Source organism: Elephantulus edwardii, unplaced genomic scaffold (genome assembly GCF_000299155.1).
Source record: "Elephantulus edwardii isolate Elephantulus edwardi_28Jun2011 unplaced genomic scaffold, EleEdw1.0 scaffold00228, whole genome shotgun sequence".
Taxonomy (NCBI): domain Eukaryota; kingdom Metazoa; phylum Chordata; class Mammalia; order Macroscelidea; family Macroscelididae; genus Elephantulus; species Elephantulus edwardii.
This window is the reverse complement of record NW_006399978.1, coordinates 2,367,400-2,389,154: the sequence shown is the minus strand read 5'-3', so window position 1 is coordinate 2,389,154 and position 21,755 is coordinate 2,367,400. Positions and strand designations below refer to the sequence as shown.

The 21,755-nt window shown below is 45.6% G+C and overlaps 1 protein-coding gene and 1 pseudogene across 1 annotated transcript in view; one reads left to right on the top strand and one right to left on the bottom strand.

Annotated features, from left to right (window-relative positions):
• Nucleotides 1-21,755, top strand: part of COL18A1 (collagen, type XVIII, alpha 1) — an 82,673-nt gene that overhangs the window by 4,988 nt on the left and 55,930 nt on the right. Inside the window, exon 2 of the mRNA XM_006898409.1 lies at nucleotides 13,331-13,878. Coding sequence (XP_006898471.1) covers nucleotides 13,331-13,878 — 548 coding nt within the window. The remainder of the gene's footprint in view (nucleotides 1-13,330; nucleotides 13,879-21,755) is intronic.
• LOC102877466 lies at nucleotides 5,907-6,416 on the bottom strand (annotated as a pseudogene).

The window sequence follows — 21,755 nt, the reverse complement described above, 5'->3', positions numbered from 1 at the left end:
TCATATTTCCTGTGCCCCAGGAGCAACAGTGAATACAGTTGGCCTTCATGAAGGAGCCAGGGAACTGATGTATTAATCCTGTTTACAAGAGTGAACAGGCTGGCTGTGTGATGACTACAGGCTGGCGTGGGACTGGAGGTTTGCCCCACCAGCCTCGATGCTCGACCTCCTGTTGCCACCAGATAGGTTCAGTCTCTGGCGCAGGAGACCCCAGCTGACTAATTGTACTAACCCTGCTGGAACACAGACCATGACAGTCACCAGGTCTGTTGGCAGTGCCAATATGGTCTATGCCAGGAATCACCAAGGGGCAGCATGGTGGGAGCATGACTGTGGCAGAGTCCTGCTTGGGTTCTCAGGGAGGTGGCTTCCTGCTTGTGGGCATGTCTCTCCTCTCGAAATCATAATCAGGGGTCTCTACATGTGGCACTTTGGGCCCTGAAACCTTGTCTTACTGCAGGTCATTCAGAGAACTGCTGAGCCTGTCTGGGAAGTGGACACAGTTAGTGTACAACAGTAAAAGGTGACTGAAACATTAGAGGGTAACGACCACTTTGGGGCACCTCAGAGAAAAGGCCTGGTGGACAGCTTCTGAAAGATCCGCCACGGGAAGCCTGGGGGAGCACAGTTCTATTCTGACATGCATGGAGTTGACAAATCAGAGTCGGCACAATGGCAGCTGGGCTGGCTTCTGTGCCGCCTCAGCTGGGCAGCAAGGAGCCTGGGGCTCCAGGTACCTGGACGTCACTGGGAGGTCAGTTTTGTAGTATGGGGCGCGTGCATGGGTGGAAGTTCCTTGTCAAGGTGTTCTGAGGGTCATCCTTGTGTGCTGAGGCTCCCTCACTGCTGGGTTCAAATCTTGTTCCTCAATCAAATGCAGAACTTCAGAAAAATGTTACTGTTCTTTACAATGCTTCAGTTAACTCGAGTTTCTATTTAACTTTGATTTGAGAGGAGACAAGACCACCTCAATGGAAAAATACCTACTCTTTTTTTTTTTTTAAATACCTACTCTTATCTCTTTCCTCTTGGCAACCGATAGATAACTCACAAGCCTCCCATCTCTCCCACATTTGCCAGCGAGGACATTTGTTTTTCTTTTTTTTTCTTTTTTCATTTTTTTTTTCTTTTTTAGCGAGGACATTTGTATTTAACTTTTGCCATCAGTGTGTGGGCAGCAGGTGAAGGTGGCTGTGTGGTAAGGTCACAATGTGGAGAATCTGTATTACCCATAGAAGGAGTAAAGAACACGCCTGGCATTCTGGGAAGTCCCTTCCTTGGCTGCTCTTCTGTTTTTTCTCCCATGGCCAGTGAGGTTTCCATGTTGTTTAGGGCTACTCATTCCAATTCTGGAGCCCTGGTGGCCGTAGTGGTAAAAAGCTACACTGCAATCCCAAAGGCTCCTGGTTTGGATTCACCAGCTGCTCTGGAAGAAGGATGGGCAGTCTCCGCCTGTGTGATTTACTGCCTCTGAAAACCTTGTGGAGGATCAGCTATGTGTTGATTTCGACTTGACAGCACATAACAACGTTCTGATTCTGGGGTGGGAGAGCAATGATGAGACATCTCGCAGGCTGTCATCAGCCTGTAGATTGACTATTTCTATGGAAGGAATCATTGGGGAAGCTCAATATCAGCAGTCAAAACTAGGCCAAGGGCAGGCTGTGGGTCAGACGATCAATTACTCATGTGCAAGTTCAAATTAAGGCTGAAGAAAATTAAAACAAGTCATTGAGAATGAAAATATGATCTTGAATCCATTTCATCTGAATTTCTAAATCATCTTAAGAATAGATTTGAAGCATTGAACATCAATGATCCATCCATTACCCATCTGTCCACCCATCCATCTCCCTATCTTTTCACTCATCCATCCATTTTCCAGTCATCCACCCACCATCCATCTTCTACCAGACCCTTTAGTGTGAGAATCAGATGATTACCTGAGATATGCAGTTTGTTCAGGCCAAGCCCTCACATTGTTACCTCCTTTGTTCTCTTCTGTACTCACCACAACAACTTCCTTAATCTCAGCTGTGAGGAGCTCTCCATTTATAAGGACTCATGTAATTATATTGGACCCACCTGGATAATCTAGGCTTAGCTTCTCAAATTCCATAATCGTAATCATATCGTCAAAGTTCCCTTTGTCTTGTAAAGGAATGTAATCATAGGTTTTGAGGATGAGGACACGGATGTCTTGGGAGATCACTGTGCTACTGACCACTGTGTTTCTGTGTGTTCACCTGTGTGTAGATGATCTGATGTGTGTGCGTGCACTATGTGTTTGCACATGCAGGTCCCCATAGGCACATGTGTTTCTTTCTTTTATACATAAAAGTTTGTACTTTGTGGTATGAAAGTTGCACTCTTTCCTTAATGATGTGTCTCGGAAATTCACCCACAACCCTACCAAATCACTACAGGTAAACACCTCTCAAATTTACAGGTATGTAGTTGTGTTGTTTTCTTTAACTTTTCTCCATTGATGAACTTTTGGTATTTCCAGCACCATTGCATATCTGTTAAATCATAGCTCATCCATATCTTGTTTCTTAAGCAATATTAGCCAGGCACCCTACCTCTTGCAGTCCTGGGTGGATTCTGGGAATGTTGTGATCAGTTTTTATGGAATGATGTCTTCCCCAATAGTATGTTGACTCTCTTGAGGGTTTTTGCTTAGATTCTCAGTGAGGTACTCTGCCACCCTTGATAAGACTTTGATTGAGTTTCACTGGATACATGATATTATGGATGATTCACCATGTCAGAACCCAGTCTTCACCCAGGAATGTGCTGAGTCTCTCCTTTGATTTAGGTTATTTTGCTGCCCTTCAGTAAAATTTTGGTTTTGGGTACTTTTTTTTTTTAAATATTTTTTTATTGGGAAAAACATATTGGCGGTACAAGGAGGTGAGGGTTGGGGGCAGAAGGGTGAGGATGGGCCAGGATGCAGTTGCAGAGCTGCACAGTTTGGTCGATGGGGGGAGCAGGTGAAGGAAATGATGAGGGTCCAGTGGGGACCAGATGCTACAGAGGAATGACAAGCATTTTCCAATAGTAATTAAATCAACTGTCTTATTGATTTGGGAATTGGATGCCGACTCTCTGGCTTCTTCATGCTGAACAGGGGTGTAGATATAAAGGGGGGAAGGGAGGACGCTTTATCACCTTACTGGTGGTCTTGGGTTACAGCTGCTTGCCTTCTTGCTCTGTTAGAAGATATTTTCCTGTCATTTGCTCCCCTCTGGACTGCAAAGTGTTTTCCCAGGTGGGTCCAGTGGGGATGGCTGGTTGAACCCAGAGGCTCCATCCTCCTTTGCTTCCTTAGCTGTCAGTTGTATTTCCTTTTTGTCACTGGCACTGGGTTCAGGGTCAATTATGGAGTAAAACTCAGAGTTAAGGTTACCTATAGGAAAGGGAGCAAACCTAGAGAGAACAAACTTGTGAGTTACAAATAGAAGGGCTTTGAGGGTGTTGCTTTCAGGTTTACTGGGGTGGGGGGAGGGTGGCAGAAGGTGGCCTAGGTAACATTCTCTGGATACCCTAGGCATTCTTTTTTCTTTCTTCTCCTTCCCCACCCCGGGGTCAGATGGCACAATCTGGGGACTGAGGAGCTCACCCTGAGGGCCGCGACAGTTCGCCCCGAGCCGGGGGCCAAGCGCAGCCCGCCCCAGGCAGAAGGCCATGACGGCTCGCCCCGGGCAGAGGGCCGAGGGCAGCCAGCCCCGGGCAGAGGGCCACGACGGCTCGCCCCAGGCAGGGGGCTGAGGGCAGCCCGCCCCGGGCAGAGGGCCACGACGGCTGAAGTAGTCTTTTTAAAAAAAGAAGAAGAAAAAGTGTGTGTGTGTGTGTGTGTGTGTGTGTGTGTGTGTGTGTACCATCAAATTGGATCTGACTGGTACAGGAGACTGCCCCTCCCTCTTCAACAGAGCATGAAGTAGAGTCTGGGTTTTTTCCCCCCCCAGGTGTCTGTCGGGGCCTGGGTTTCAGCTGTCCACACCACAGCAGTGGGCAACGAGCTTAAATAAAGCCCCTGATGGCTCTGGGCGCTGACTCTCACCAGTGGCTATGGATGAAGTCACAGGCGATTTTCAGCCAGCGCTGGGGTTTTGGGTACTTTTTAAAGCATTTGTTCCTGGTTTGTTTTTCTCTTTGTTAATGGTAGGACATTTTCCTCCAACCCACAGCATTTTGGACTTTGTAATTACTACTGTATAATAAATCAACAGGTATGAAACATTCTTAGATGCTTATTAAGTTCAGGAAGCTTCTTTTATGTGGGTCTTACTGAAGTGATTATTTTTCATTTTAACAGAAGCTGGGATGAGAAGGGTGAGTTGGAGAAGTGTCTTAGAGCCTGTTATTAGGCAAGGGTGAAGACCGGCTCCCATTTTTTTTGCTTTGTGTATTCTAGACCCTGCTATAAGGGACATACAGATATCTTCTCTGTACTACTTAATGGCTTTCAACTTGAATTCGGTTTTTTTTCTGACATTATTGCTGCAGCTGCTTTTAGTTTCTGTCCAGGTGATTTATCCATGGCAATCCAATGTCCAACAGAACAAAACGTTGCCTGGCCCTACACACTCTCTTGGCCATCACTGGTATCCCACTGTTCGTCTGCCATGTTGTAGCCACTGTGTATTTTGAGTGCCTTCTAACCTTGGGGACTTACCTTCCACTAACTTCCAGGTAAAGGTCATTTTTTGTGCTTCACAAGTAATGTGGCTTTTACAAATTGAAGGTTTGTGGCAACCCTGCATTGAGCAAGTCTATTTGCATCATTTTCCAACAGCATATACTCCCTTTGTGTTTGCCACATTTTGATAATTTGTGCAGTATTTCAAACTTTTTTATAATCCTAAGAATTTCATAATCCTTAATAGACTACTCACTGCTGTTGAGTTGATTCCGACTCTTTATAACCCTCATCAGGTTTCCCAGGTTGCAAATCGAAATGGGAGGAGACTGCCTATCTTTTTTTCTTCAGAGCAGCTGGTGGAGTTGAACTGCGAGAGGCACACTTCCTCATGATCAAGCAGCGCAAGAGCTTGTTTAACAGATCACAGAATAATGTAAACGTAATTTTATATGCTCTAGGAAACCAAAATCATTCATATAACTGGTTTGAGATATCATGATAGTATGGAACTAAACTCACAGCATGCTTGTACTGGGCTGGACATTCTTCTGCTTTGATCCATAGGCTTTTCGCTGGCTAGCTTTCTGGAATAAACAGCTAGACATTTCTTCCATCTCTCTCTTAATTTGGAAGTCCCTTTGAAGCCTGTTAACATGGAGGACCTTGCTGGATTTTTTTTTCTAGCAATGGAGTCTTTTTATTGATAACTTCCCAACAGCATCTGTAAACATCAGGTACAAAAATATTCCATGAAACTCTATTTTCCAAGAGGATCCATCTTGCCCACAAAAGCCTTGGAGGTCTCTGGGAGAGCCTGCTGGGACAATGAGGGGTCCTCTGGGGTGGCCAGTCTCCATCTCAAGCCTTCTACCTGCCTCCAAGCTCCCAAGATGCCAAATGGAAAAGTACTTGATATTGTTGCCAGAGGAACGAACTGAGTCCAGAGTTAGTGGGGCTGGGGCGGACAGGGGTTCTCTGCCTCAAGGCCTGAAAACAGGGTGCTGGGAAGGGGTGGCCTTACCTCCAGTTCCTGAGGACCTTTTAGTTGGGACAGCCCTTAGTCCGAGGAAATCTCTGGCCCAACCTGAGGACCTGAGTTGGGCCAGGTGGACCCAAAGGCTGGGGAAGACATCTGCAGAAGACAGATGTTCTCAGGAGGAAGGGGTGGGCGAGTGAGGCTCCTCGGCATGTCATAAGCCTGGAACCTGGGCCTCCAGGAGGCCCAGATGACCGGTGGGACTTTAGGGAATCCAGAGCGGAGCTACTCGCCTGGCGTCTCTTCCTCATCATCTATGGGGCCACGGCCATTAAGAGTAGGGGAGCCAGGCCGGGCCTGGGAAAGGTCCTCAAAGCCAGGACTGAGTGGGAGTGAGATGAGGTCAGGGCTGGTGTCACAGGAGCCCGTGCTTTGCTCCGAGGTAGCGATGGTTGTCGTGGTACTGGGTGGGATGGGGTCCTCATCTTCATCCTCCAACAGGGACGCTTCTGGGATGTGGCTGAAGGCTTCTGGGTGCTGCCTGGCCAGCTTCCCTTTCAGGGTCCTGATCCTGCGGAAGATGCTGTCCAGATCCCTCTTCATCTCAACCAGGGTCCTCGTGTGATGCAGGAAGCGCTCATTCATCTGCTGAAGGCGGGAACTTGACAGGTTGTTGAAGTTCGGTAGCATCTCATTGGTCTTCTCAAAGCGGTCCAGCATGTTCTTCTGGGCCAGGATGATGGTGTTGACGTCATCTGCATTCACCATGCTCGAGGCCGAGTCTGGGGTATCCATCTCTTCTTCCTCCTCCGCTGTCTGCACATCTGGCGGCCTTGCTCGCGCTTCCGACCTTGCTGGATTTAATACACAAGTCACTACATTATAGATGCTCTGGCAAACTGGTTGTAGAATATTGTGAAATTTGCTTGATTTTGCCCTATTTTTTAAAACTATATTTCATTGAAAATATACGCAGAAGAATAGACACTGGCTCAACAATTTCTGTATGTACAGTCCAATAACACTGGTGGTCTAGTGAGTAGTGAGTTGTGCTGACAACCCAAAGGCAGGATGTTCGAATCCGCCAGCCACTCAATGGGAGAAGAATGAGCAGTCTCTTCCTGTATAATTTACAGCCTCTGAAAATGTGCAGGAGAATTATTTCTGAGTCTGTTCTGACTCAACAGCAATTAGTTGAGTTGTTTATATTAAAGTTGTGTCCCCTTTTTAACCTTTCTCTTTTTTAATTTTTCCTCTTCCATTATTATAAACCCACTGCCCCTAAGCTTCCTAGCTTCCCTGCTGTCCATTTATTTAATTCTGTATAGGTAGTTTTTTTAAAAGAGCATACCACTTAAGGCAGACATCCTTTACTTGTTAAGCTAAACTGTCTTTCAATTTAGGGACTAAACTATCTTTTGGTTTAAGAGTTACCCCATCGACTTAAGATAGTTTAAGCTATTTTTTTTGTTTCGTTCTGGTGTTTGTTGTTGTTGTTATGTGCCGTCGAGTCGTTTCCGACTCATAGCGACTGGTGGCCTACTGGTAAGCAGTTGCACTGCCAGTCCAAAAGCATGTGGTTCGAGTCCACCAGCTGCTCCACAGGGGAAAGAAGGGCAATCTCCATTCCGGCAGTGACAGCCTCCCCTCCTGTGCAATTAACTGCTCTGAAAACCTGCTGGAGTGTCAGCTAGGAGTCAGTTCAACGTGACAGCACATAATAATAACATCCTTAGGGAGCTCTGGTGCCTGGTCTGGGAGTTGTGCTCCTAATCCAAAGGCCTTGTCACTCTGATGACTCAACTAAACCACGGGCTCCTTCGGATTCAGATTGGCCATCTCCTCCCCAATGGTTTATAGTTACAGGTAAAGGGTCAGTTCTGACTTGATGGCAGTGAGTTGTTTGCATTTAGTCTTTTGGATTAAATACTTCAGGGGTGTCAGATATTTTTCTTTTCTTTTGTTCTTAACATTTCATGTCACTTTAGCTAACTTTTGACAATATATATCTAGATCATTTTATTATTATTTCATACTGGTTTATTTACAAAGTTTGAATACATTGTTTTTCATGCCAGATCTTTCCCATTTCCTTCAACCCCCACCTATCAAATTGTGCCACCCTATGATTAACACCCCACCTGCCCATCTTCACCCCTTAGCTCCCCACCCCGTGGATCCTTATACTCATTCTACAATAATGGTTTTATACAATATTTGTCCTTATGGGACTGAGTTAATTCACTCAGCATAATGCTCTCCAGTCCCTCTCAAGTTAGGAAGTAATTTACAAAATCATTGCTTCTGTGTGCTGCGTAGTATTCCATTGTGTGAATGCACCATAATTTCTCAATCCATTCGATTGTGGTTGGACATCTGGGCTGTTTCCATGTTCTTGCAATGGTGAATAACGCTGCTGTGAACATTGGTATACAAGTCTCTGTTTGTGCTTCAGTTCTCCTTTTCTCAGGGTATATTCCGAGCAGTGGAATTGCTGGGTCATATGGAATTTCTCTGTTCAGCCTTTTAAGGAAGTATGAAACTGCCTTCCAGAGTGGTTGTACCATTTTACAATCTCACCAACAGTGTATAAGAGTTCCTATCTTGTCACATCTAGCTAGATTTTATCTGCTTATCCTTGTTGGCTTGAATCTGGTTTGCATTGTGTGTGGTCTGTTTGCCTCTGCTTTTTTACAGCTGAATTTCCCATGAGTGATTGCTCCTGTATTTCAGTCCTCTCAGCCCTCTCACTTTATGGCTCCTACTGATGGGGATTTAGGGCTCTCCTTGTGGCTCCCTGCCTCCCCCCCCACCCCCCCGCCCCGCCTTCTCTTCTGGATTGGCTGTGACTTTTAATTCCATGCCATATCACAATCTGTATTTCTAAACATAGAGAGTGCTGAGGGATTTCCTTAAGAGGTTTCCTAACAATGGGGCCAGTTTTACCAAACTGTCCCAGGAGACATTATACCACAGCGAGCACGGGGCAGAACTCCGCAGGCTGGGAAATTCTGCCAGAGTGGCTTCTGGCAGCTGCTCAGCCTCTCGTGTCCTTTCAGGAGTGAACTGGGTGGGGAGTCACAGTGCAGCCCTGAGGGTAGTGCCCTGAGAGCCTAACTGTGTGAGGGCACTGTGGAGAGATATGTAGTGAGATCCTGTTCCTGGTCCAGGGCGGCTTCCTGAGTCCCTGGGATCCAGCCTCGACTGTGGCAGCCAGCCCTTGGCCTGAATGATCGTGGCTGCTGCTACTGGGTATTCTATCTAGGCCCATGTGGATATTAAAGGGCAGTGGTCCTGGTACCATTGACTGTCTCTGTGAGCTGTTTCAGTTTGCAGTCAGTTTGAATTGTAGTCAAGCATCAAATCCACACACACTGGATTGGAATTTGTCTGATAAACATAAAATGCAGGTGTGTACAGCTTAATATCCACTATATATATTAAGTGAAATAGGATGCTAGTAAAATAGTAAGCACCATATTTTATACTAGAGAGAGGCACAGGGGGCCTCCACCACTGCTGCTGGGGTGGGGTGGGATGGGGGGTCGGGCTGTTTGACAACTCTGGCTCCATCACGGCTTGTCCTGTGTGGTTGCTGCCTGGTCTCTGAGAGCCACGCCTGCCCTCCATCCCCCCTGTACCACCAGCCCCCTTCCTTGCTGCCTACCTTTTCCACCTTGCCCCTGTGGGCTTTTACTTCTTCCTGACCTTCCTGCCTCCCCTCCCACCTCTTCAACACCCTGACTCCACCTTTCCTGCTCCTTCTCCCATTTTCACAGCCCTGACTCATGCATCAGAAGGCATTCTAACTTTGTGATGTGCCAGCTTCACAGGCCATCCCCCCAGCCACTCTGGTGTCATCTGAGGTGAGTGTGGTGGGACAAGCAACCGAGAATGGATGCTGGAATCCCCACCCCTGCCACTCCAGAGCCCAGTAGTCAAGGAGCCCAGATAACTGGTGGAAGACAGGAAATACCTTAGCAAAGCACATCCCCTGTATCTTGTTCTCAAATCAAGATCTGTGAACTCTGACAGCTTAGTGGTAAGGAATTGTACTGCTATCACAAAGGTTTAGTGGAAGGAATTGTGCTTCCAGCTCAAAGGAAGGCAATTCAAATGTACCAAGTGCTCTGCGGGACAAAGATGGGCAATCTCCTCCTGTGCAATTTACTGCCTTTGAAAACCTGCTGGAGAGTCATCTGTGGGTTGGTTCCGACCTGATGGTACACAACAACAACCTTACCTCAGGAGGAAGATGGACGATCTCCTCCTGTGCGATTTAGAACCTCAGAAACCCTCTGGAGGGTCAGCTGTGAGTTAAAACTGACTCAAAGACAATGAAGCAAAGATTATAACCTTACCAGACCAGGATTCTATATAGTCATTTGTTGCCATAATGGATGCCATGGGGTGCATCCCTGTACACTCAGCAGTCCTGGCCCTCTAGACTCATTCAGAAGCAGAGATGTAAGATCTGTGGGAAGGAGAGTGGCCTCCAGCAAGACAAGTAGGTCTCATCCTTCCAAGAGGTAAAGCAGACACCTTCAGGACTTCAGGATGGTCCAGACCCCAGGTTGCATCAAAATAGGGGTCTATCTGGCAGGCTGCTTCTTGCGAGCAGTCTTGGACCACCTGGGTGCTGCACTGAAGTGTCTTCAGGTCATGCAAAGGTGTGTGGTATCTCAAAGATCGATGCAGTACTGGGTGCCTGCAGGTGTCTGGGCACGCAGTGTGGGGAGCATGCTGTGTCGGTGGGGTGAATGGTGTTTGGGCACACATGTTCAGAATGCACAAGGATGGCTTGCTGGGATATGGGGTTCTAGGCTGTGACCCAGGACAGGGGCAGGTCATGGCTGGACACGAGCCTGGAGAAGTATTCAGATAGCAGGTCTTATGTTGAGTGACTTTCACACAGACCAGCCCGTGCTACTGGTTGGAAACTCTGGTGTTGTCTGTTCCATGTCTGCTCAGCTAGACCATGCTAGCTTTCACAATGTGGGCATTTTCTGGCCATTCCCTATACTCTGAACAGTAATGAGCACTTCTGTCTTAATCTACTTCATCGTGGAAGGAAGTTGAATATGAGGGTCATGCTTCTGGAGCAAGAGGCCATTGGCGAGGACCCGCCATGGGCTGGCTTTAGGCTCAGTTCCCATCGACTGTGTCTGATTTCACATGATGTAGCAGAGACTGCAGGGCTGGGCCTTGCTGCAGCACTGTTGGGAGAGGATGAGGAATGGCGTCCCACAGTCTGAGCCTGGTCTCTGCTGAGCTCCCAGAAACTAGGGGCCTCGTAGTTTCCACTCACTCAGATGACAGGAATATACTTTTGGACACACCCATTCTTCCTGATTTGGTTTCTGGAACCAGGGTGTCCTTACTATAGGCTCTCCTGGCCATCAGTAGATGTGAATGGACCCCAGGCCTCAGATGTTACCTGTTCCAATGGTGCTGACTTGGGGCATTTCATCCTTGGCATAGTTAAACATACCAGACTTCAAGAATTATCCTTGCCTCTGCTGACTTGCTTGGTGAAGAGGCAATAGTCTTCAGCTCTGCATGTCTTTTTACCTGAGCGGTTTGGGTGGATAGGAGGAGCCCAGCATGGCACAGATTCCCTCTCCACACATCCTCAGAGTGGTAGGAACACTGCAGGGTGACTGGTTTACAGGGAAGGTGGTTTTCTTGGCTGGTACCTTGGTCACAGTTGAGGTGTTGAGAAGGGTGTATCCTCCACTCCCAGCCCCCACAGTAGGAGAGGATACTGTTGACCCAGGGCACGAGGCATTCAGGATCTGGAAAGGCCATGAGAATGTTGGGAGCCATTCACTCTGTGTCTAGGATCTCCTGCCATCTCTGTGGCACTTGATGTTTATCAGCCACCCAGGAAGTCAATGGTAGTTGCACCTTGCACTGTGATTTGGTTTGGACAAGTTCAAGATGCCCTTAGGTAGAGGTAGTGGCAAGCTTATCTCTGTTGTAGATGGGGGAGACTAAGTCATGAGAGCAGGTCACTAGAACTTAGGCTGGTGAAAAAGCTGTCTCCTAATCCCTAGACTGTCCTGTCAGGTGGACAACTGGAGACTAGACACTTCATAACACAGGGACCTGTAGTGACAGCCACAATCACAGTGGACTGTGTCATCTATGAGCACAAAGTGGCCACTGCACTCCCATTGTTCAGAGGTGTTGCAAGGGCCCCTGGCTTCCCTTGGGCTGATGTCAGTCTTCACTTTTCTATCAGCACCTGAGGTGGAAACGAAGATAACTTGGTGCAGGGTGCATGGCTGTCCTTATGGGAGAGGGTCCCACACAGGGGTAGGAGGAGAATAGGTGACCTGCTGTTGACTCTAGACACTGACAGGAGCAGCAAAGGCCTCCAGGAGAGGAAGAGCTTAGAAGAGGGGATTGCCCAGAGTTCAGTGGTATGTGAATGTCCTGTTGCTGCTGCAGCAAACTCCACAAAGTGGGGCTTTAAAGACAAGAGATGTATTGTCTCACAGTGCTGGAGGCTGGGGTCTGAGATCTAGCTGCTGGCTGTTTCTGAGGCTGTTCCAGGCCTTCCCCAACCATGGGTGGCTCCCAGCTATATACGTTGACTCATAGATGTGTCTTCACATAGTGTGTAGGTCCCTCCAGAGAGTGTACACTCTCCTTTTATAAGACATCACTCAGAAGGGATTAGGTTTAGGATTCACCATACTCCTTTCTGATTAACTGGTATCACTTGCAAAGAAAGACTTATTTTTCCAACTAAGGGCACAGATTAGCATTAGAACTTCAACATGTCCTTTCTGGGGGACATAACTCAACCCATAGCAATATACTAGTCACTCTGTGCAGCAACTTTAAATCTAGGAGGCTAGGGCACCCCATTAGTACTCAGCTGCGAGATAAGCCCTCCCCTGCAGGTAGCTTTCTCTCTTGGGGTCCCTGGAGCAGTCTCAGAGCCAGCAACCACCCCCTCCCCAAGACCAGGCTGTGGAAAGATAAGCCCTGCCAACCAACCTGGGGGGACTGCCAGTGTTTCCACTTTATACAAGGCATTATCATGAGCGAGGAGATCACTGTGGTGAATGGAAGTGTAGGAAGCCTACACTATTCTAATTGGTCATGCTTTTTATTCAGGAATTTCATCTGCTTCCTGGTTGGCTCCTAATGTAGATTAAACTAGGGTGAACAGCCAGGTACAGAGTTGTCTTTTCTGCTTTCTTATATTGGGCTGATGGGGTGCCTAGGGTAGGGGTGCACTGACTGGGCTGCATGAGTGATCCTGCAGGGCTGGTGTGGGACAGGATGGCCTGACGCCCACAGCACACTTACCAGGGCACCTTTACTTTGAAGGGGAAGCCGCGTTGAGGGAGGGGCCCTTCCTCAGGCTCCCCACGGCACCAGCTGTGATGCTCTCTTTGTTGGGGGTCTCCTTTTGGCATCTAAGCTCCTTGGGGGTATTTAAGGGTGGAGTGATCTGTGGTTGTGAATCCCCTGCCCCAGTGGAATGCCTGGTACAGCCTCAGAGAAAACCCCACGATGGTATTTTGCAAAAAAAGGTTGTCAATGGGACCAAACAGCACGTTGTCAAGCCCTCCTCAGCTTGGTTTCTGCCACCTGCCTGTCCCCTCACGGTGCCCTGGCTTCCTTCTCTTACCCTGCCTGTCTCCATAGGGTTCTGGGGTACCTCAGCCTCACCCATATTTCTCCTTTTCCAGATAGTGCTGGTGCAGAGGAGGTGGGCCTCTTGCAGCTCCTTGGGGATCCCCCGCCCCCACAAGTCACCCAGATTGAGGACCCAGATGTCGGCCCAGCCTATGTCTTCGGTCCAGACGCCAATAGTGGCCAGGTGGCTCGCTATCACCTGCCCAATCCCTTCTTCCGGGACTTCTCTCTCCTCTTCCACGTGAAGCCAGCTACAGAGGACGCAGGAGTGCTATTTGCCGTCACAGACGAAACTCAGGCGGTGGTCCGAGTGGGCGTGAAGCTCTCAAGCGTGCAGAACCGGCAGCAGCACATACAGCTCCTATACACGGTGCCAGGCGCAGAGCGCACGCGCACGGCAGCCAGCTTCCGCCTGCCCTCCTTCACCAACCAGTGGACCCGCTTCTCGCTCAGTGTGGAGGGCGGCACTGCAGTGCTCTACGTGGACTGCGAGGAGATCCAGAGGCTGCCCTTCCAACGTTCCCTGAGGGGCTTGGAGCTGGAGCCCGGTGCTGGCGTCTTTGTGGGTCAGGCTGGAGGGGCAGACCCCGACAAGTTTCAGGTAACTTTGGCACAGCCTGCAGGTGGTTGGGGATGCATCCCTAGATATGGGGTATTTGGGTGGAGCCATCCTGGGGCCAGTGGAAGCACACCATGGTAAGAGTGGAGGCATCCTAAGAGACGAAACAGGCTTGCCCTGGGGCAGGTTGGGAGATACAGCCCAGGGCCTGGGAAACTAAAATGTGGTGCACTGAAGCTGAGGTTAGAGTGTCCAAAGACTGGATTAGGCCAAAAAGGTCCTCAGGGAATGGCCAGTATACACAAAAGCCTGCCCCTTACCCCCAGAGAACTAGAGGTTTGGTCCTTAGCTGGCTCTGGTTGGGGAACAGAAGCAGATGTCCAGGACCTAATACAAAATAGACACACATTTTTTACTCAAAGATGCTAAGAGCAAAACAGTGACAGCATCTAACATTAACTGAGCCAGGCTTCTTTTGTGCAGGCTATGTGCACCCCAGCATCCTCAGTTGCAACCATCCTGAGTTACCTGGAGTTCCTATTCCATGCTAAGAGTGTGCACCTTACTATTACGGAAAAAAATGAACAACTTAGAGCACAGTCCTGACCATTAGTTTTGTTTTATACTGCGGAGTCAGAACTGACTCATAGCTGACCCTCCAGCAGGTTTTCAGAAGCAGTAAATCACAAGGGAGGAGATTGTGTATCATTCTCCTGTGGAGCAGCTGGTGGATTCTAACCATGTGTCTGGGCTGGCAGTGCAGTTCCTTAGCACTAGGGCAGCACAGCTTGTTAGGATCCTTCAAATGCTTATATAGAGAACGTTATCAGGATTTTTTTAAACAAAATTTCCAATTTGTTACATTTATGTGACTGCTGAGTTAAAAGAGTCTTAGTTATGAGATCTTATAGCTTTGAAAACAGAGTTCATTCCCTATTTCTGAGAACAAAATGTTTCTTAACTTCGAAAACAATAATTTTGAAAATGAAATGTTTATTGACCTTGAAAACAGTAGTTTGAAACAAGTAACATGGGACAAGTAAGCTATGGTTAAAGATTAGGTTATAACATAGCTACAAGATTATTTGCTAAAATATATAGATTTTTTTAACATTTAGAAAGATAACCATTAGTGTTGTGGGGGAAAGAATTCTTTATACTTTTATATTTCAGAACTAGTAATGCTTTATAACTAACTTCCTCTTTTTTATTATGATCATGATTTAATTAGAGCTCTGATAGAATCCATAGTGAGCCTAACTGGTACCCCAAAGGCTCTTATGGTTTGAATCCACCAGTGACTCCTCAGGAGTAAGATGGACAATCTCATCTTGTGAGATTTACAACCTCAGGGACCCAATGAAGGTTAGTTATTAGTCAATTCTGATTCACTGGCAGTGAGGAAGTCTTGGCAAGAAACCAGCTAATCATTTCAGGTGTTAGACACTTGTGACACAAAAGCCCTGTCTTGGTGAGCTCTGGTGGCCTAGTGGCAAGAAGCTGCAACTGCAAGCTCAGAGGTGCACAGTTCAAATCCACCAGATCCTCTGCTAGAGAAGGAGGAACAGTCTCCTCCTGTACCAGTCAGATCTGATTTGACGGTACACACAAAAAATAATGAAATAATAAAAAATAATTAATAAAAAACCAACAAAACAAAACACTGGCTTCATTGGTTCCTTGGCTTCTTCCTTTTGCTGTTGTTTTAGTTGGAAATAATCTATATGTTGTACCTTTAATGGCTGCTCTCAGGTTTTTATGATTCCAGTCACCAAATATTTTAGCAATCTGAAAAAGAGATGTATTATCTATTATCAAGAGGACACATAAATCCATAGTTTGTAAGCCCTGTCTAACCCAGAGTTTCAAGGAAACAAATCTCAGAAAATACTAAGGAGACTTTGGATCAATTAGCTGCTTTTCTAATAAACACTCTACTAATTACCAAATCTTGGAATACTATAATATGGTGTCATTAATATAGACTTTTATTTTTTAAAATTTTTTTTTTACTAAGACACCTGATACCATGAGAAACAAGCAAATAATCAAGAGAATTCTTTGTTGGTTAAAATAAGAGAAGGTTATGTGTCAGGGTTGTATACTTTCGCCATGCTTATCCAGCCTGCATGCTGAGCACATAAACCCAAGGAGCTGGGCAGTGTGAAGAAGAATGCTGCATCAGGATTAGAAGAAGACACATTCACAACCTGTGATATATAGATAGCACCACTTTGCATGTTGGAAACAAAGATTTGGAATACTTACTGATGAAGATAAAATGTTTATTGTCTTTAGTTTGGATTACACCTTAATATAAAGAAAACAGATTCTCACAACTGGATCGAGAAGCAGTGTCATGATAAATGAAGAAGAGATTGAAGTTGTCAAGGATTTAATTTTACTTGAATCTGTAATCAGCATATATGGAAACAACAATTAAGAAATGAACAACATATTGCATTTGCAAATAATGCGGCAAAAGATCTCTTTTTAAAGAGTTAAAAAGCAAAAAAGATCACTTTGTGGAATAAGGTCAACCTGACTTGAGCTGTGATATTTTCAGTCACCTCATATGCCTGTGGAAATCTACATAATGAACAAAGAATACCAAAGGAGAATTAATGTCTTTGAATTTTGATATTGGCAAAGAATGTTGACTGTATCATAAATTGTCAGGAGAATAAGCAAATATGTGTTGGAAGCAGTGTAGCCAGAATGCACTTGGGAAGAGAGGATGGTGAGACCATCTTACATGCTCTGGAAGTGTTGTTAGGAGGGACCAGACTCTGACGAGGGACGTCATGTCTGGTAGAAGATCAGCAACAGATGATGAGGCTTCTCAGAGGATTGACACAGTGGCTGCAACAGTAGGCTCAAGCATAGGAGGAATTTGAGAAAAAGGGCGGTTTTTCTTCTTGTGTATGGGGTCTCTGTGAGTTGGAACCAACTTGAGAACACCTTTGTTAAGGCATTAACATTCAAGGCTTTATTGGATGAGAAATACATGGTGTTATTCAGAATATTAATAGAGCATTCAAAGGCTCCACAATCAACACTCTTGGCACCAGCAGTCAGGACATCAAAAGACGAATTACATTGTGAAAATCTGCTGTCAAGGACCTCTCCAGATTATTGGGAAGCAATGATGTCAGTCTATACACTAAGGTGCACCTGATCCAGGCTGTGGTCTTTGCAATTGCTTGCTACGCGTCAGAGAGCTGGACAATGACTAAGGAGGATAGAAGAATTGATGCCTTCAAATTGTGGTGCTGGAGAGGAGTCTTGAACATAACATGGACCACCAAGGAAACAAATAGATTTGTCTTTGAGAGGGTGAAACCAAGTTTCCCTTGGTGGCTAGGATTTTGAAGCTCCATCTCCCATACTTTGGGCATGTGGCCGGGAGAGACTGAGGCCATGATGCTCAGAAGGGTAGAGGGATAGTGCAGGAGAGGGAGCCCTGAATGAAATGGATTGATAAAGAAACCAGGGCATGAGGGTTGGTGTGTCAGAATTCATGAGATTAGCTCAGGACAGGGCAGGGTTCAGAGCTGCTGTACATAGGGTTGCTATGGGTCACAGATGACTCAACAGCACATAGCAACAACTACATTCAAATTCTAAGGCAATGTTGTGTAAGACTGATTGTATTCTAATAATTTATCATCCAATATAAGCTAAGTCCATTGCAGAGATCTCAGGGGTATGACCACCCTAGAATATGAATTGAAGCTCCTTGAGTAAGGCAGCTTTTTTGTTCAGTCAGATATTTTATGATTTCTTATCAGTCTTTAAAGGGATTGTCTTCTCTCATTTCTGATTTCTTCAGAAGAAAATATGAAGTACCCCATAAGTCAAATAGTAAATTCTGACATAATTGAGTTGCAGCATTTTGTAGATGTATCACGTATAAACTGATAGCGTTTAAGGCTACATGAAATAAGATTCTTCAACATCCTGACGAGACTAAAGAGGAGAATATACTAAATGAAGCATACAGCCATCACCTAGTCTGCTTACAGCTTTGGAAACCATATGGGGCTCTACTCTTTCCTAGAGGGTTGCTGTGAATCAGAATTGATTTATTGGCAGTGGGTTTTTGTTATCAGTGATTGCTGCAAGTACTCTAGATCCACTTAGAAAAAAAAATATTTTCACCAGTTTTGGAAAGTAAAAGAATTAAGGGACTATTTTAATTCAACAATTGAAAGATACTTTATCTTTTATAGCTCAACAAAATTCATCTCCCTACCATCAAGTGTGTTTCAGCTCATAGGGAACATTGTTTTCTGTAACCAGCAAATAACTGTTAATGAGGTTATACATTTTAACATTAGGGGACTGCCTATCTTTCTCCCTTAGACCCACTGGTCATTTTATTCCGCTGCTGGGGATGCAGCTCTTGGTTGGCATTTAACCAGTTAACACCTGATGGAATGTACCGCCAGAATGCCTTCTAAAAAGAAATAGGCCTGGACAAAAAAGTATTTTTAACTGAAAAGTCAGAATCATCTCTAGAAATATAATTAGAATATTCATAATACTTATAAGTTGGTCTCTAATATTAAGTTTTGACAAAAATACCATTCTTCTTTCGTTTCTAAGGTGTGGATTTAAGGCTCAGGGTGTAGATTTTTTTAGCAGTGTAAGTAATCAGGAAAACTTGATGCTAAAGGTTCTTTGCTCATGAATTGGGCTTTTTAATACTAATGAATAGGTTTTAATTGAAGTCTTTTCCAAATTATTATTTTTTTTAATTTTATTATTTGTGTTTGTGCGTGTACCGTCAAATCAGATCTGACTGGTACAGGAGGAGATTGTCCCTCCTTCCCCGGCAGAGCATCTGGTGGATTCGAACCGTGCACCTCTGGGATTGCAGTGCAGCTTCTTGCCACTAGGCCACCAGAGCTCCCCTGTCTTTTCCAAATTACTGGGAAACAATGTTACTAGTTTGAGGACTAAGGTGAACCTGATTCAGACCATGGTCTTTTCAATCACTTGCTATGCTGCTGCGAGTTGGATAGTGAATAACAGAAGAAAAGTCAATGGCTTTGGGCTGTGGTATTGGAGAGAAATATTAAATATCCCATGGACTGCCAAAAGAACAAACGGATATATTTTGGAGAAGGTGCAGTCAGAGTGCTTCTTGGAGGAGGCTTGGGCATGTTGCTAGAAAAGGCTATTCTGTGGAGAAGGATATCATGCTTGGAAAGGTGAGGGAAGCAAGGGAGATGAAGACCCTCAATCACATGGATTGACACAGTGACTGCAGTAATAGGTTCAAGTGTGTCAGAGATTGACATTGACACAGACAGGACAGGGCTCAGATCTGTTGTTCATAGAATTGCTGTGAGTTATACTCAACTTGAAGACATCTAACAATTGACGTTACGGAGCCTTGAAGGCGTAGTGGGTTATGTGTTGCTCTGCTGACCAGAAGGTCAGCAGTTTATATCCATCACATGCTCCATAGGAGAAAGAAGGCGCCGTGTACTCCTATTAAGATTTATAACCTCTGAAACCCAACAGAATGACACCAAAAGTGAGTAGACTTAACAGCAGTAGATTTGAGGTGGAATTGACATGACCATGAGGTCAGGTGCCCTTTTTCATTGCCAAGGTAACTGCTCAGTCAGGTGTTAACATTTCTTTTCTACAATTCTTTGTCGGCACAGTTCTTCTTGTATTATATAGTCTTCTTAGCGTACTCCTTTTTACCTAGTTTTTACAGTCATAAACTTCTTTCTCTGTCTTCTACAGTTGCCCCTGAGCTTGCATGAGAGGTGGGAAGTGTCCTCCTTTTGAGCCACTTGTCCTGATTTTGTATAGCATTGAAAGTTAAGCACATACCAACAAGAAAAACAAGTAACTTGACATCCTTCTAATTATTATGTGTAATAGTCAAGTAGTTTTTCCACCATATTTTCCATCTCCTTGAACCTCAGCCCACAGAGCATCTTGCTAAATATCGTGTGTAAATGTTTGAGAAGGTGATTAACTCACACTTCTTCTACTGGAGAAAGATAGGCAAGTCATGTTAATGAAGCAGGATACAAGATTAGGTTGTGTTTTCATAATTTGTTCTGGTAAGATGAATAGGCTATTTATAAAAAGTCTCAGGTCAACATTATCCCAAATGTTTGACCTGGCTTCTAAGTCCATGAATTCTGACACCAATAGCTCCTCCTTTTCTCAGTCTCCTAGCTCCTCTTTGTCCCTTGGGTTTGAAGATTTCATTTGAAGGTCTCAGAGACAGACCTGTTAGGGGAATGACTCATGTGACAGTATGTAGCAGGCTGGTTTTGGAAAAACTGCTGAGTGATGGGCCAGGATCATGTAGACCATTGGTTATGACACGACTGGACGGTGACTGTGGGTAATGCAGACTGGTGGTGTCCCAGGTGAGTAGCTTCTCCAGAAGAAAAATTTACCTGGCACAGAGGTTCCATGATCTTATGTAAGCCTCTAGTAGAGTGGGGCTTGTATCCCATCCTAATCCTCTCTCCTTAATACAATAATTACTTCAGCACAAAATAAACAGTTGGTTAACAGAGCAAGAAAAGGAATTTATGCCTTTGAGCTATGGTGTTGGAGAAGAGTACTGAACGTTGCATGAATGGCCAAGAAAATGAACAGATACGTCTTGGGGAGGGTGCAGCCCGACTGCTCTTTGAAGGCAAGAACTATGCGGTCTCGCCTCACATACTTTGGACATATTGCTAGGAGAGTCTATTCCTTGGAGAGGGACATGATGTTGGAGTGGAGGATTGGTGAAGGAGAGGCCCTCAACCAGGTGGATTGACAAGGTGACTGCTGTCAGAAAGTGTGAGGATGGCACAGGATAGAACAGGGTTCAGATCTTTTGGTCATAGAGTCGCTATGAGTTGTCCTGTACTTGATAGCACCTAACAGCAACAGCAGAGCAAGGAAACATTGTGTGGTTCAAAATCAGAAAAAGTATATGTCAGGAATGCATCCTGTCTCCATACCTTTCCAATCTATATGCAAAACAGATAATTGTGGCATCAGAATTGAAGGGAGACTAATCAGCAAACTCCATTATGGATATGACACAACCTTGCTTGCTGAAACTGAGGCGGACCTGAGACATTTTCTGCAGAAGGTCTAGGACTGCAGTCTACAATATGGATTGAAGCTCTACATCAAGAAAACAAAGGTTCTCACCACTGGGCCAATTGGCGTCATTATGATAGAGAAGAGATTGAGACTGTTAAATGCTTCAGGTTGCTTGGCTCCACAATCAACACTCTTGGTACCAGCAGCCAGGAGATCAAAAGACAAATTGCATTGGGAAAGTCTGCTGTCACGAAGCTCTCCAGAATGTTGAGGAGCAGTGATGTCAGTCAAGAAACTGAGGTACACCTGATCCAAGCCTTACTTGCTATGCATCAGAGAGCTGGACAGTAAATAAAGATGATAGAAGAATTGATGTCTTTGAATTGTGGCGCTGGAGAAAAGTATTAAAAATATTATGGATTGCCAAGAGAACAAACAGGTCTGTTCTGGAGATGGTGAGCCCAGGCTGCTTCTTGGAGGCAAGGATTCTGAAGCTCCATCTGACAAACTTTAGACATGTTGCCAGGAGGGACCATTTCTTGGAGAAAGACATCATGCTTGGAAGGATAGAGGAGAGGAAGACCATAAATGAAATGGATTGACACAGTAACTGGGGTAATGGGGGTAAGGTGTGTCAGAGACAGTGACATTGGCTCAGGATAGGACAGGGTATTGAACATGTAGTCAGGGATGCTTAGAACTATGTCGATTACGATTCACCGTTAGGGCCAGTGCCTTTCTCACTCGACTGCAGTGCCCCTGCTGGGCCTAACTCATTTTCACAGGGAACAGGCCTCCCTTGAGGGTGGGATGGGCTTTCTTACAGGCCACTGCCTCTC